We start from the raw sequence: 16,807 nt of genomic DNA on the forward strand, positions 1-16,807 counted from the left end.
CACGACCCCTTCTCTCCCAAGGTGCACTCTGAGACCTTCATCCCATCAGAACTTTTTTTTTTTTTTTTTGCGGTACGCGGGCCTCTCACTGTTGTGGCCTCCCCCGTTGCGGAGCACAGGCTCCGGACGCGCAGGCTCAGTGGCCATGGCTCACGGGCCCAGCCGCTCCGCGGCATGTGGGATCTTCCCGGACCGCGGTATGAACCCGTGTCCCCTGCATCGGCAGGCGGACTCTCAACCACTGCGCCACCAGGGAAGCCCCCATCAGAACTTTTGACACTCCTTAGGTCACACTTTTTTCTTAAGTTGATTTTATTCCCGTTTTCTGACTTTATAAAAATGGATCCCTTTTAAAAAAAAATTTTTTTTATTGAGGTACAGTTGCTTTACAATGTTGTTAGTTTCTGCTGTACAGTGAAGTGAATCAGCTATGTGTGTACATATATCCCCTCCCTCTTGGACCTCCCACCCTCCCCCATCCCACCCATCTCGGTCACCACGGAGCACAGAGCTGAGCTCCCTGCGCTATACAGCAGGTTCCCACTGGCTACCTATTTTACACATGGCATATGACCACCCTTCAGATATTTAAAAACTTCTCTCCTCCAGAGCAAACCATCTCATTTTCCTATATTTGTTTTTGGTAGTTCTACCTTTAAAGCAACTAATACGTTTGAGCCTTTAGAAAGTATCTGTAATAGAAAAATTAAATAATTGATCTTATCAATGTGAAGAAGCCTGTATAAGATTATTTATTTGTCTGTTCTAAAGTTTCATTTGGTTTTGTATGTGTATTTGGATGAGGTTGTCGTTTTGAGGTTTGGGAGAAGATGTTCTGTGGGGGACATGTTGGATATTGGGAAGAAATTTGGGGTTCTGGCCCCTTTATGGCACTGAGTTGATTCAGGAGAAAGGGCTATTAGCGCATAAGGTAGGAGAGAGCTGAAGACCAAGCATGTTTTGTATTGATCTAAAATGAGAAACTCAGGCAGTGAGAAAAGAGGGGAGAAAGGAAGACAGACAGGATGGTTGCTCCAAAGATCCGCTAGAGAATGGCCTGGAAGCCAGGAAATAATCACTGTGCTCCCAAAGCAACAGGGAGAGAGAAAGCACTCACCCACACCTACCCCTGAAACGTAATTGGACCCTCTAGGAACAGGTGGGATCAGGAACTCTACCGAGATCTAGGACAGGCTGGAGAGCTTTTCTGCAGTTATTAAGGAAATAGGTTTTGAGAGGGTTAATATATTTAATGTGAACATAGAACTTTTTGAGGTAACTTTAACCTCTGGGGCTTTATATGCTTATAAGATAAATATAGATTTTAGTTAATCATTTGCCATCTGGACAGATATAGATCCAGTAAACTGAATCATAAGTTATATCCCCTGTTTTAGTAAAGTTCAAGAAGCACTTGACTCAGGGTCTGAAAACTTGAGTTCAAGTGAACGGAGGAAGTCATGAGATCTTTCTGAGTACAGCTTCCTTCCCTGTAAAATAAGACTTCAATCTATAACAATCTGCCTTCCTCTCATGTTTCTTGCAAGAATTAAATGGAAATAAAAGCACACTTGGTAAAATACTAGTTCTATAGGAATATATTGTTATTCACTGGTGTATGCCTGAAGCAGGCGGTGCCTTGTTCTAAACTACCTGAAATGCGAGCGACCCTTGACCATGGTGTGCAAGCAAGCTGGACCGTCCTTGTGCAAGAGGAGTTAACACATCTCCAAGAGGGGCCTTGCATAAAGTCTACCGAACCCCTACAACCTCCCCCTAACACAGGATGCTTCAGTGAGGTTGCTATGCTACCTCCCTTGTGTGACATTATGCTGCCACTTGCTCTGGCCCACCGGCTGACTCTCCAAGGGCCCCCCGCCCCCAGCTCTGTCACACCTGCAGTGCACGAGTTCTGCCACTAGGGGGCACTGTAGGTCCCGTGAAGTCCCTACCCCACCTCTCTTCCTAGCTCTGCTACCCTTCAAGGATGCAGAACCACATCAACTACACCACGCTTTCCATTGACCCAGAGATCATATATTTACAGAGCACCCAAACCACTTTTCCTCCCGTGCCAAGCTCTGCCTTTAACTTGCTCCATCAGCTCCTGCAGTCCAGCAGAGCTCCTCCCATGGGACCTCTGCTTTCTGGCTTGCCTCTTAAGCATTAAAACCTGCCCTGAAGCTAAACTCTTCAAGACACATGATTTAAGCCTTTCTTTCAGCTAATTAGATATTGTTCTACAAATAGGGCTGTTCTCTCTGAAAGATGAGCAGCAATTTATTTCCTCTGCCCTCTCCTTAAACTTAAACTGAACTGTAAAACATGGCCATTTGATTGTTTAGTGCAATCAGGAGATTATTTTGCAGGAGGAATAGATATCCATCTTCTTGATAACGCTAAACTAAGCTTGTCTGGGCACTCCGGCAGACAGCTGTGCTTAATCCCCCTTGTTCTTTTGAAAGGTGGACTCTGCGGTGTTTTAATGTGCTCCATGCTTCTGTAATCATCGCCTAAGTAACCAATTACTAACATACCTTCACCCTTGGTGGAGGAATATTTTTATTATCCCCATCTTTCTGATAAAAAGATGATGCCAGGAAGTCAGGCTATTTGCCTAAGCTAAACAAGTAGGTGAATGGGGGAGCCACACAGTGAACACAGCTCTTTGGTCCTCAGATCCTGTAAAACTGTATACTGTCTGATAAACCCAACATCAGTTGAAAAGAGGGAATGCAAGATGATGCAGGATTCATACACAGATTCAGTGAGGATTTCTTACAGTTCTTGATGAAGTACCGTGAGACCTTCTAAACTGTTCTCTGATCCAAGGGGCTCTTATGCATAGTGGGAGGAAGGACCCTTTCTGGAAATTGCCTCTTTTCTTGTGCAGGGGGCCGGGTCTTCCCTCATCCTCAAGACTGCGCCCAGCATTTGATGAACGGAGACACTCTGAGCGGGGTTTACACCATCTTCCTCAACGGAGAGCTAAGCCGGAAGTTACAGGTGTACTGTGATATGACAACCGACGGGGGTGGCTGGATTGTGAGTACCTGCGGCTGTTCTCCCTGCCCACCAGCATCGTCGATGCTTCAGTCCACCTGGCTCAGCACCCATCCATCTATACTTCACCATCCTCTGGCCATCCTTTCACCCACTCCCCTCATGCCCAACCTGGGGCTTTGCATTGTCCTCAGGGCCTTGCTCAGCAGCCCATAGGTTTGGTGAGGCAGAGGAAGGAATAAGAATATTGAGGCTGCAGTGGCCCAGCCCAGTGAGGGAGCCCCAGGAAAACTGCTCCTTCTGTGGGCATAGCTCATGCATGAGGGAAAGGGAGTAGTGGCTCAGAGAGGCCCAGGGGTCTTGCCTGATGAAGACTGCGGAAATAATAAAGAAAGAGAGGAGATGAGTCCCCTGCAGGAGGAGGTGAGTCTCTATGGGGAGATGATTAGGATCTTTCTATTGGAGAATTACATATGGCGGAGCAGATGAGGGGAAGAACCCGGATAGCCCCCTCTAGTTACCAAGGCCACCCCCATCCCCATCCTTCCCTGGCCTCTCTGGTTCTTCCCCAGAGCTGTCCTAGCCTTCAGGGAGGAGAAGTGGTGGGGAAAAGAGAGACACCATTTCCTGTCACCACCCTCCTCCCATGTGTGATAGGGCAGTACAGAAAGAAGAGGAAGGGCAGCCTGGCGAATGGCCTCACACATCAGTACAGGCCACTACACAGATGGGCGAGTTCCGGCAGCCCGGCCTGAAAGGGGAGCAGCATTAGCTCAGTCAGGGCAGATGGAAACCCAGCCCCTCCACCCACCCTCCTCCTGCGGATCCCTCCTCCAGCACCAACACACAGCGCTGGATTTTTCACAGTGCAAAATGGATAGTTGTTGAATGGAGTTAAATGGTGGCTGTGCTCGTAACAGCCACTCTCGGGAAGCATTTTCTTTTATGTTTCTGACATATTTGTGCCTTCTTCTTAAAGCCTAATTGGAAATTGAAGTCGAGGCTGATGTATTGGAGGGTAAATGAAATTAGCACTTAAACAGCTCGGGAGGTGAATGATATGCAATTGCTTTGCCTGAAATAGGATGATGACAGCTCCTAGCTGATCTGAAGTTGGTCCCATTCTTCTGGTGAGAAATGCTTTCTACTGCATTCTGTGGTGCAAAAAGATTAATTTGAGAGTCAAGCCTATTTCCCTCGACTAGTTGGGGGCTTCATATCCTTTCTACGTTGCAGGGGTGCAAATGAGTGTCAACATTACACCCTGGCCTGTTCATCAAGCACCCCTGCGCTTCAGAGAAGGGCTCTGAGCATCTCCTACGACTGCTGTGCAAATACCGAGCTCCGTACTGCAGTGGTGCTTAATCTGAGAATCTTTGTCACTGCAGATGTAAAACCCAGTTATGGCAGTTTTACTCGTCAGAGTTTATTTTCCTTAGCATTTTCTTCATTTCCCCTCTTTCTCTTCACAGGTATTCCAGAGGCGGCAGAATGGCCAAACTGATTTTTTCCGGAAATGGGCTGAGTACCGCGTTGGCTTTGGGAACCTGGAGGATGAGTTTTGGCTGGGTAACGCCTCCTTTTTGTTTCCCTTGGAATGCAGCTCCAGTTCTCTGTCCATCTTTCTCCTCTCTGTGTCCATCTGGGATTATCAGAAACCCTGTGTCCGTTGAGAAGCTGACAGCTCGTGAATTGCTTTCAGTACCTCTTGCTCTGTTAGGCTCCACTATTGATCTGTTTCTATCTTGTTGTGGTGCTTTCCTCTTTGCTCTGTCTCTTCCCATCCTCATTAATAGTCTCTTACTGATGGGTCTTGACATGAGGCAACTTTTACAAAGGGAGAGAGCTGCCTGGTGAGGGGAGGGGGCAGAGGGAGCAACAGGATGGTTGGTCATCTCTCAGAAGCCAGACACCAGCCAGCCAGCCCGCAGGTCGGAAGAGAAATGAGACAGTCACTCGGCTCTAGTTCCTTGGAAGAATGTTATTACTGACTTGGGACGGGAAGGGAAAAAACGAAAATGACATTAGAGGTGACCGGCAATTTCCTAGAGGTCTGACACAAGCAGGAGGTGTAGCTTGAGAACTGAACTAGTGTGAGAAGGTAAACACACACCTGACCCAGGCAGATGGCAGTGAAGCCAATCCTAGAAAGCAGTAAATTTATTTTTCCCTGCATCTCCCTCTTGGTTGGATTTTCACAGTGATTATAAAGGAAGGCAGGGGAAAGGTGGATATCTGTATTCTGTATTCGTGGTCTCCTCTCTCTCTCCCCTGTCACTATCCCGCTTAGCCTCAACATCTTTCTCCTGGACGCTCATATAACAACCCCTCACTGGCCTTCCTGCCTCCTGGACCACCCATTGTCCACATGGCCAGGAGAATCATCTCCCTCATACCCAAATCTGAGCAACGGCTATAACCCCATTTGTGGAGCTTTTAAACCACTCCCCATCACCAGCACGTGAAGACTAAACACCTTGGCTGTGGTACAAGGCCCTCGTCTTGGGCCTGCGCCCCACCTCCAAGAGCACTGCTGCTCTTCCCTGCACCCCGCAACCGACACCAGACCCCAAGCACTTTTTTTTATGGAAGTATAGTTGATTTACAATGTTTCAGGTGTAGAGCAAAGTGACTCAGTGTTTTATATATATATATACACACACACACACACATACACACACTTTTTAAGATTCTTTTCCATTATAGGTTATTACAAGATAGTAAATATAGTTCCCTGTGCTATAAGTAAGTCCTGTTGTTTATCTATTTATATATAGTAGTGTGTATCTGTTAATCCCAAATTCCCAATTTATCCCTCCCCACCCCAAACTCCAAACCCTTACAATCACTAATGTTTCCTCTGCAAGGAACGCTCTGCCATCCAACTTTCCCCGTCCCCCGTACACCTTGCTGTGCTCTGTGCCTATTCAAAGGCCCAGCTAACCTCTTCTTCCTCCATAGGACCTATCCTACCCATTTTTCTCACCCTTTGCCTGTGGGAGAATTAGCTACTTTCTCTTCTGTGGTCCAAATCAGTGTCCATTTTCCTTTCTGTCTCTCTTGACTATACTACGTAAACTTCTTTCAGGGCTGGGACCAAACCATATTCATTTTTAACCTCATTACCTATCACAGTGGCCGGGGATAGTAGGTACCTAAAGTGTAGATAACAATCAATCAATCAATCAATCAATTAATAAGAATTTATTGAGTGCCTATTAGATGCCCAGATCTGTATTTGCTGTTGAATATAATAAAAAATATAAGGTAAAAATCACATTAAAACATTGAAAGAGAAGTCAAGTAAATAGGAAAATATCCTTACCTTCTAAGAGTTTACAAACAGCTTGGGAGATAAGTATAAAGCACAGGAATCAATGTGCCCATAGCAGACAGTGCTCATGTTTCCCAAACCTCAGCTACAGTACACCCCGTTCACAGTCTTTACCATATCTGGAAAATATCTGAACTATCACGCACTTGAATTTTCTACATCTCGCTTGTTTTCTTAAAGGAATCTACTGTTTTGTGAAAGAAACTTTACAGCAGTGCCAAAAATGGAAAGCTAGTCACCATGTGCCATAAATAAAAGGGAGTCTCAAAAATAAATGCAATGAAAAGAAAGCAGTATATATATTATTAAATGCCAGTTGTTGCTGTGCTGGCGGTACTAAAAATGGAGATTAGAAAGTGTTGGGTGGAAACCACAAAGTACGAGAGTTACCGTTAGGATCAGGGTTAAGGTTTCCCCTTAATCTATTAAGAAAAAGAGAGAATTTGGAAATATCTTTCTCCCTACCTGTCCAAAGTTATTTAGTCCTTATTCCCCAAATACTTCTCACGTCATCAGAGATGCCCTCCCACATTGGGAAACACTGTACGTGAGCTACTGACAAGAAGGCCGCAGGTACTCAGAGAAGGAAGAGTCAGCTTCCTGGAGAAGGCATTGGGGGATGAGTAAGAAGAACGCAGGAGGGAAGCACACAAGAAAAGAGGGAAGGCAGGGATCCTTCTGACATGTGCAAACGGGACAATGGAAAAACCATCCAACCAGAGCAAAGATGCAGCTCAGGGAAAGAAGAAAATGAGGTAAGGTGCGTTGAACAGAGGCGTGTTGTGGTACCTAAAGTGGGGAAGAGAAGGTTTGACTCAATGCCATAGGTAATAGGGAGCCGGGGAGGGCTCTTAAATAGAAGCCCGGCCTGGTGATGTGTAGATCGGTGACAATACTCAGGTTAGGGGTAACACTCTGACCCATGGTTTATGTTGTAAGTTGAGTTCCCTAGAAGCAAAGCCTGAGACAGGGGTTCTTGTTCAAGTGATTTATCAGTGGGGTGCTCTCAGAAGGGGAATGAGGGAAATAGCATAGAGCAGGGGGGAAAAATGCAACAGTGTGATCTTGGTGGGAGATTAGGTTCAGTCTGATCCTCAGGGAAGCTCTGGAGCATAAACTGCTCCTCAGATTGGCCCCCAGTGGGGCAAGGGGGCTGGGATTTGGTACCTCCTCATCAGGTATTGATGGAGGTCTGCCCCAAGGCATGGGGGAAGGAGCAGGTAACTTCCAGAGCAGAGCAACTCCTGTTCGGTCAAGGGCAATGATCCAAGAAGGAGGCAGCTGTGAGTTGTTGGCAGCTGGGGGTTATGTCCACTGTCCAATTAAAGGGCATCTGGACTGTCTGTGATCTAACCAAACTCTCCAGATGTGTGCTGGCTCCTATTTCCACTTGCCTTTGAAGGATCATTCTTCCCCCTCTGACAATTCTCTCTTCTCTCTACTTCTTCATTGAGTTTTCCCCTATACATCTTATACTAGAAAACATGCTGTAACATCTCCCTTCTTCAAAATAAAAACAGTAAAAAATTAAAAAATAAAGGGCATCCGGGCAGGGCACCGCCAGGATCCACCATATCCGCACAAGCACAAGCCTAGGGTAAGAGCAACCCGGCACGCAACACATAGCAGACAGCTTTCAACATATAACTAACATAAAGCTTGAACTCTCAAACAGGATAGGGAAACAGAGAGATCGAGGTGACCCTCAGCCAGTCATTTCACTTCTCTGGACTTCAGCCTCCTTTTCCACAACACAAAGAGACTAGCCTAAGTAATCTCTAGATTCCTTTCCACCTCTGCAAATTTTTTTATTCTAAGTCATGGTGTACTCTGATAGATATCAAATGTCACAGTAAAGCAAGAGGACCCCAGTTCAGTAAGCAGGTAGGAATCAGGAGGACTCAGAGATCACCAGCAATGCAAGGGGAGTGGTTCAAAGTATGGGCAGGTAGTCAGAATCAGAAAGTCCCAGAGCACAGCCATCCAGGGCAGAGAGACAAGAAAATACATATGAGAAAATATCACCAAGGAAGAGCTGGGCTCTGCCTCACTCTGGACTCATGGGGTCTGCACCTTACAAGAATCTATTAGACCAAGGCCTGGGAAGCTTAGAGGCCAAGGAGAGAGTGGGTGAGGGAGGGTAACTGCCCAGAAAGACGAGTGAAGACGTAGCAGTGCAAGATATAGCAAGTAGATTAGAGAGAAAAGAACTGGAGTTAGGAGACAGGTGACAATATTCTCTGACCCAGTTATGGGAGCCTCAGGAGGGCTAGAGGCTGAGAGAACAAAGGGCAGAGTAATTAATGGTGGACAGAACCCCCTCCCAGGCTACTAGGAGATGGTAGGATATCCTGGACCCCGAGGGCCTACTGTGAATTACTCTGATCAGTGTTTATACCTCTTGCTTCCTATCACTCACACCAAAGAATTCACACCCATGTGATGCCTCTTGCCATCTTCAACTAACACCATGGTTTGGAGTGGGAGGTGGCGGGGGACAGGGCCTGGAATCCCGAGGCTCAGGGCTTGTCCGGTACTGGGTCATGACTAGATGGTAGGACCCCTGAGCTGACCTGCGGTGGGAACTCATCGGCAGGACTGGTCTGGTCTTTTTGCAGGAGGAAATTCAGTCTGGTAGGATCTGTTTGATAACAACGTGGGAAGGACTGAAGGCAAAAGCAATCCCAGTACCCCTCCTCTTTCCCAGAACACCTGTTTTGAGGCCACAGTCACATTTTGCTTCCCATTTCCAAAGCCACTGAGGCCAGGCTGACTGCGTTCTCTGCTCTCCTCCACAGGGCTGGACAACATACACGGGATCACGTCCCAGGGCCGCTACGAGCTGCGCATAGACATGCGTGACGGCCAGGACGCCGCCTTCGCCTACTACGACAAGTTCTCTGTCGAGGGCAGCAGAAGCCTGTACAAACTCCGCATAGGAGGCTACAACGGCACTGCAGGTACCTTGGCCCTGAGCAGCCCCCCAAGGGCAGTGGGCGTGCAGCAGGACCGGGCCCCATGTTCTAGGCCTGAGCTGCAGAATTCCCCGCTAGCCAAGGAGGAGGGCAGAGGGCTGGCGCACTGCCTCTGGTCCACGCTGCCCCTCACCACTCAGGTGACCTGAAATCAATTTCTCAGGACTTCAGCTTCCTCATCTGGAAAATCTTAATAATGATGCCTGTCCTAGTTCACAGAGCAGTCAGGAAAAAAATGTGATAAATAGAGCGAAAGTGTTTTTAAAGTTAACAAAAAATAGTACAACGTGAGGGTGAAGGATTATTTTTCTTGTCTAGATTAATCAACATAGGCTCTTATCCAGTGACAGTATAATCATCTATTGTCCGGTAGAAATCTCCCCTGTAATGACATCTAGGAAAACCATCTTTGAACTAATAGAAATAAGACAGATCCCCCCCATTCTGAGCTCTACTCCCCTCCATCAGAAGTCACCATAACACCTCCATCAAGGAACACACAACAGCTCCTAAATGTTCCCCATGGGCCACATTCCTTTTCATTCCTCTACGAGAACCCCATACATGGTCACGTTTTCTGTACAGATTTTTATGGCACTTCCACTAAGTAGACCAAAACCATCTCTATAAGCTCTGTTGCATTAATAGTTTTATCAGAACATAGTATCCAGTCTGCTTCTTAGCCTTTGCCAATCTATTTCCAGGGTTCTCTTATAGCACATTTCCTAAAACCTGTTTGGTACACGGAGTTATTGGTCCTTTCATTAACTCCAATTATAGGGCTAAATGCTAGGATATAAATTTAGCAACATTTTTATAACTCTTGGAACTAAGAAGATCATCCAAGTGTTGCCTCTCCAACGACTGCATCTGCTCAGTTATTTCTCTGCTCAGCCAGGTACTGTTACTCCAAAGAGAAGACACACTTTCCCCTGTTGTTTGTCATATGGGAGATCATTCCCAATGGCAATCAGACCTGCCTGAAGTGCCCCAACAAAAGATCCAATTTACCATACTTTGGGCATAAAATAGCCATTGAAATGGAGTGTATTAAACAAAATATCAGACTAAATCATTGCAAAAATAACCTGATACCAACCACTCCCTAAGATTAGAATTGTGCCTGCAGAAAAGCAGTTCTTATTTCTCCCACAGAAAAATAAGCAAGCCCTCCCACTTCCTTACATGGCCTCCCTCCCTCCCACCACTTCACCTGCTCCAGGCCTATGCTCTTACCTGTCTAACTTGAGCCCAGCTGCTGCAGCCTCTGTTGCAGCTCTATCTCTCTCTACTGGGCCCCATGGAGGTCATAACTGTTGGACTGCGTTCTACTGTCATGTCTCAGAGGCAAGTCCCACCAACAATTTGGCCAATCATCATAAATTAATTGCAGTCTGACCTCTTACGTCATATATTCAGTTCATCTTCTTCAAAAGATGAGAAACTAGGCTTATGTAGGCTGCCCCCTTCTCTGGGCAACTTCACACAATGGTTGTTCTTTCCAGGTTGGAAGGTCTCCAGGGAGGAAAAGCCCATCCTCTCTCTGGCATTTACTATTGCCCAAGTTCCCTTGCCTTTATCTTATATGTTGCTCATTTTTACTGGCCCTTCTGGCAACAATCCATCCCCATGGCCTCCAATTCCAAGTTCAGCCCCTTCTCCCATCTCCGTTGTTCTCAAAGGCTACAAAAATCCAAGTCTCTAACCAGGACTCTTAATTGGATTAGAACTGAAAATTCCAAGTCAAGTTATCAATAAAAGGTTGTTGAGCAACCCCTAAAAGTTCATTGTGTGAATTGTGAGGACTCAAAAGAAGCATAAGACATGACCTCTGCAAGAACTAAACATCCATTTACAAAAACAGACCATTAAGAAGCAACTCACCACAAAATGAATGGTACTCACTCCCAGTTTACCGGGCATTCAGAGAAGGGGGTTCTGGGTGGTTGAAAAAGGCTTCATGAAGGCAGTGGCGTTTGACTGGGATCCTGATGGTAAAGGAAACATTCCAGGGAAGGAAAATCCTAGGAGAAAAATCACAAAAGGAGCAGTTACCATGGAGGGAGGGAAAGTGCAAAGGGCCTGGCTGTCTAGGACAGGGTGTGAGTTCAGAAAGAATAAAAAGAAAGTGGGTGGAGCCAAGCCCTGAAGAGCCTTAAAATGGAGGGGGCAGAGGAGTTCTGTCATAACATGGTGGGCAGAAAGGAGAAAGGAGAAAATAAGAAATCTTTTCTGCCTTCTCCAGGACCTGGAAGACATGGGAAAGAATGAGTTGCAGGTAGTGGGATTAGCTCTGGGTGGACACAAAGCCTGGTTTTTTAGAGACTTGGAGGGGGAAATGAAAAAGATGGGATAGAAATAATGACATATGGACTTAGGGACCCAACTGGCCTGAAGGAATCAGGCTTCCCCATAAAACAAAGATCATCTTCCTAAGAGTTAAGTTGTGGCCAGAAGCACTTGGAGGCATTGAGTGGCCACTGTGAGTGTGGACTCGGAAGCCACAGGATCAGAACTATGACCTATCCTGGCTTAAAGTGACCTCAGAAGCATCTAAGACAACACTCAATCAGTAGTGTGAGCCCCTTCACAACATTTCTAACCACAAATCCTGCCAAAAGTTTGGCTAGTAGGTATAAATTAATTACGGTTTGATACCTCACCTCAAATACTCAATTCATATGAGTCCCCTGCATAACATCCCAACAAAAGAACACCCAGCCTCTAAGAATAGAGATCTCTCCATATCTCCAAATAGTATATACTACTTATAAACAGCTCTAATATTTAGCTAATTTCTCCTCATATATTTAGCCCAAATATGCCACCTTGCAGTCTCTACCTACTGATCCTCATACTTTCTCAAAGAGTTTTTGTTTTTGGGGGGGATTGTTTGTTTGTTTACTCAATAGTCCATCAAATATTTGGAGTCAGTGATAATGGACACTGTCTCCCCCTTCAAGCCTGCTCTTCCCCAAGATACAGCCCTGGTTTCCCCAACCACTTCTCCTCTGACATGGTTAGGATTTTCTTATCATCCTGTTTCCTATGGACAGGAACTCTAATTAGCTAATGTCCCTTTTCACATGTGGCCCCAAGTTCTGAACAGGGGGATATTGGGTGTGAGCTGACTGGGCCTGATGAGCCATGGAGAAAGCCAGGCTGTACGGTGTCTGACCCGGACTGGCCCAGGTCACCATGGCTCATCACTGTCTCCTCTGAGACAAAAGGAGCCGTGAATGTCTGTGTCCCAGTGCTGGCCTGAAAGAAACAGATGGGGATGGTGAGGTGGAGCTGAGTGGACAGAGTTCTGAGCAGAAGGCCAGGGCAATGAGGCACAGTAAGTCCCCTACAGACAAACGAGTTCCATTCCGAGAGCGCATTCGTAACTTCCATTTGTTCGTTAAGTCCAACAAAGTTAGCCTAGGTACCCAACTAACACAATCGGCTATATAGTACTGTACTATAACAGGTTTATAATACTTTTCACACAAATAATACATAAAAAGCAAACACACACAAAAATAAACATTTTTAACTTTACAGGACAGTACCTTGAAAAGTACAGTACAACAGCTGGCATACAGGGGCTGGCATCGAGGGAACAGGCAAGAAATAAAGATACTGTTCTACCGTATTCTATACAGTACAAAGTACACAAAAGCACAACTACTTGGAGAGGATGCACGCACGTGACAATGTGCGCCAGACATGTGAACTAACTTACGTGACTGGACGTGCAAACACAGGTTCGCATCTTTGAAAGTTTGCAACTTGAAGGTTCATATGTAGGGGACTTACTGTAATGAGCTGGGGAGAGCAGCACGGAAGTAGTGGACCCAAGGGGTAGGTGGAGTAAGAGCTCAGTGCAGCCAGGCTGAGGAGCCAGATAGGAACCGAGAGGTGAGTGGAAGGTCTCTTAAGCGGACACCAGGTTTGTTGGGCATGGGTCAAATGTCCAGAACATCCTGACAAAAGAACAACAGGTTGGACGGCCTCATGAATGTGTCTTTTTTTCCAGGGGACTCCCTCAGCTATCATCAGGGCCGCCCTTTCTCCACAGAGGACAGAGACAATGATGTTGCAGTTACCAACTGTGCCATGTCATACAAGGGGGCTTGGTGGTATAAGAACTGCCACCGGACCAACCTCAATGGGAAATACGGGGAGTCCAGGCACAGCCAGGTGGGTGAAGTTCTGCCACTGTATGAATGACCCAGAGCCATGCAGCCCACGTCCCTTGGCTTTATGTTCTAAGCACACAGGTGGGTCTTACATTTCCCTTTTAAAAAGATACACTCAGAGTGTTGAGAAAGGACTCCCATAAAGAGGAAAGTAATGCGGACACTGGGATAAGAGCAGAACAGAGTCGAAGCCAGGGGAAGAAAAGGGAGGCACCTGGACTCAGGAGCTGGAACTCACCCAGAGAAGCCTTTGACAACCAGTCAAGTCCCATTTCATTTCCTCATCTAGCATATCCCATGAAAAGCTTATCAAGTTCGGGGACAGCTTCAGAGGCTCAGCTTCATCCAAAGAAGTGTCCTAGGAATGGAGAGATCAGAAATAGCAGTGTAAATGGGACTGTCTTTCCCCATCAGAGACCACAAGTCCATAGGCTGGGTTGGGTGACAGAGTGACCAACTGGGCCAACTGGGACCTCTCCAATTTTAGCACTGAAAGGCTAGCGGCCAGGGCACCCCTTAGTCCTGGGCAAACCAAGACGGTTGGTCACCTGATAGGTGAAAACCACCTGACTCTCCCATCAGGAGTGAGCAGTCAAACACAGTTATGCTCTTCGAAATGCTTCTATACTGTTGGGAATTTGAAATTCAGTACTAGTTACTGGTGCGTGCAAATCCTGAAACCAAAACCAGAAAGCCAGCAATAAGGAATGACCTGCAACACATTCCCATTATAGACCCAGGCCACTGGCAATGTCTAAAGAGAAAAGCTAGAAAAAAATCTCTGCTCTCTTGCCCTTTTTGGGAACTCAGCCTCAAGCTTCACGTTAATGGAAAATGACTAAATGCACATCTTGGATTCTCCACTCTCATCATCCTCTATCTTTTCAAGCTGGCAGTTCCGTTGAGGGGGTAGGGGTGATCTGACATGCTTCTCTTTCTCCTTCCCAGGGGATCAACTGGTACCATTGGAAAGGCCATGAGTTCTCCATCCCCTTCGTGGAAATGAAGATGCGCCCCTACAGCCACCGTCTCATGGCGGGGAGGAAACGGCGGTCCTTGCAGTTCTAAGCAGTGGGCGGCTGCGAGCCAACTGACCTTTTCTGTCATTTGTTTGTATTTTATAATATGAAACAAGGGGTGGGGGACATAGTAATGCTTTGCAACATATTAAGAGCATTTGAAGGAAGCAGGATGTAGCAGGAATCAGCAGCTCATGGTTTCTGCTGCCCCCGGGCCTGACCCTCTGTCTCCATGCTCTCTCCTACCCCGTCATCCTTAACCTACCCCTCTTTTCCCACCAAGGAGGAAAAGTGAGACGTTTTCTTAAAAGACCAATTCAAAGGCAAATCCTGGAGTCAGACTCTGTGACGGTGACAGGCACGTGTCTTCTTTCCTGCCCTCCTTCTGAGATGCCCTTCACTTCCAGGTATTGCGCTCTGGTCACTGCCTTGGATGGCCAGGTTCTCACCCCAGCCCAGAGAAGAGGCCTCAGCAAGAAAGCTTTGCCAACAAGTCCCCTTAAAAGGAAACAGATTAACCTCACCCCGTCCCAACAACCCAAGGCCTAACGGGCCAAAGATTCTCATCTGACACTCTTACCAGCCAAGTGTCCTCTGTCACCTTTCAAGAGTAGTGGCCTCTTTTCCAGCCAACCCATCCTTTGCCCACTTCCATCCTAACCCTTAGACCCCCTACGGCCCCACAAGCGCAACCACTGTTTTGGATTCTAGCTCCCAAGGTGTTGCCTGCCCCTGGCCTGGGCTGCATAGCAGCTGTGTACCTAGGGGTCATAAGTCCCTGCCCCTCCCTTGGGTCACAGACAGCAACTTTCTTTGAAGATGGGAGGGGGAGATAGTTGTGGTTTGTAGCACTTTGGGGTCAGGCATGGAGGAAAGGACAGAAGAAATAGAAATCAGGGTCCCCGCCATTGAGATGACCAGTTCCATTGGGAACATGGATCTCACTTAGCTCCATTTTCTCTATTTCTGGTCCTATTTGTCATGGATTTTTTTTTTTCCTGAATTGCAAACGAAAGGCCTCATTCCTTTCTTCAGCCAGGCTCTCCTTGGGGATGGGGGGCGGGGGCGGTGCTTAATAAGAGTCAGAAGAATTTATATGACCAGCCAGCCATTCCCCTGACTGATAATCCTTGGGAAGAGGTGGAATTTTAGGGGTTTGGTTTCAGTTTTCTCCTCTTTTTTCGTCCTGTGAGAAACAGGAATGACCTCCTTAATGAGGTGAGCTCATGAGAAGCCTTTCTCCATCTTCTTTTATTATTCTGCCTTTGAGAGGAAAAATGAAAAGTGCCAACGGAAATAACATCTAGAAATCCAAAGGTGAAGAGGGGAGGAGTGCGGGCCTACCTCCCATTTTATGAGATGTGCTCTCTTCACTGGCATGATTTGATTTTTAAACCCAAGAGAGCTGGAGGCTCTAAAAGCCATGACCCTTCAACTTCTCCAATCAAATGTCAGCTGCAAGCATCCCTGCAGCATCTGCCAAAATCCAAGCCCGGTCTCCCCAGCTGCCTTTTCCCTTTCCTCTCCTTTTCCTTAAGGCCCCAATTCTGTTTTTTGTAATGCCCACATTTAGTCAAACTGGGGCATCCTGGGCCTTTCCCAACCGATCACGGGATGAGCCTGAGAGTTGGAAATTTTCTAATGGAAACATCCACAATCTAACCAGGCTCTGTTAACCAGGAAAGGAGAGTCCCTCAGACTGACAACCACACTTCTGAGGTTATGAGGATGGAGTCAGCTGCCACTTGCATTCTCCCTTTAGCAGACCCTCAAGGCCTTGCTCACTGCCGTGGTGTGGATGTGACTGCTGGACCAGTGTTGGACACAGAGGTTCCATTTCTCAGTTCACCATGGGCTTCAAAAAACTAGGGGAAGGAAGAAGAAACAGAAACAATCCTTTCAAGAAACCTGTTGATTAAATAAGATTTAGATAGGGAGCGGGACACCAATGAACAGTAGGAAGCATGTTGAAGGAGGAACCTGGCGTCTCAGGAATAGGCCCAGCTCTGCCACTTTGTTGGCACTATGACATCAGGACAGTTGTTTCACCTCTCAGGGCCTCAGTTTCCTCACCTGTTGAAAGAAAGTTTAGACTAGAATGGTTTCCCTTTCAGTTTTGACAGTCAGTAAGGCTAGTCTTTGACCTGAAAATGGAAATTGGCATTGGTGAGAGAGCACAATTAAGTAACCAAAATTCACCAGAAGCCCTGCTTTATGAAAGACAGAAAGAGAGAGAGAGACAGAGAGAAGGAAGGAAGGAAGGAAGGGAGGGAGGAAGGAAGGAAGGGAGGA

At 46.7% G+C, this 16,807-nt stretch overlaps 1 protein-coding gene across 1 annotated transcript in view; it reads left to right on the forward strand.

Moving 5' to 3' along the window:
• Positions 1-14,564, forward strand: part of TNR (tenascin R) — an 82,747-nt gene extending 68,183 nt beyond the window's left edge. Inside the window, exons 17-21 of the mRNA XM_024758817.1 lie at positions 2,894-3,045; positions 4,476-4,572; positions 9,136-9,297; positions 13,334-13,497; positions 14,445-14,564. Coding sequence (XP_024614585.1) covers positions 2,894-3,045; positions 4,476-4,572; positions 9,136-9,297; positions 13,334-13,497; positions 14,445-14,564 — 695 coding nt within the window. The remainder of the gene's footprint in view (positions 1-2,893; positions 3,046-4,475; positions 4,573-9,135; positions 9,298-13,333; positions 13,498-14,444) is intronic.
• The last annotated feature ends 2,243 nt before the right edge of the window (positions 14,565-16,807 follow it).

Source organism: Neophocaena asiaeorientalis, unplaced genomic scaffold (assembly GCF_003031525.2).
Source record: "Neophocaena asiaeorientalis asiaeorientalis breed wild unplaced genomic scaffold, Neophocaena_asiaeorientalis_V1.1 scaffold182, whole genome shotgun sequence".
In the NCBI taxonomy this organism is placed as follows: domain Eukaryota; kingdom Metazoa; phylum Chordata; class Mammalia; order Artiodactyla; family Phocoenidae; genus Neophocaena; species Neophocaena asiaeorientalis.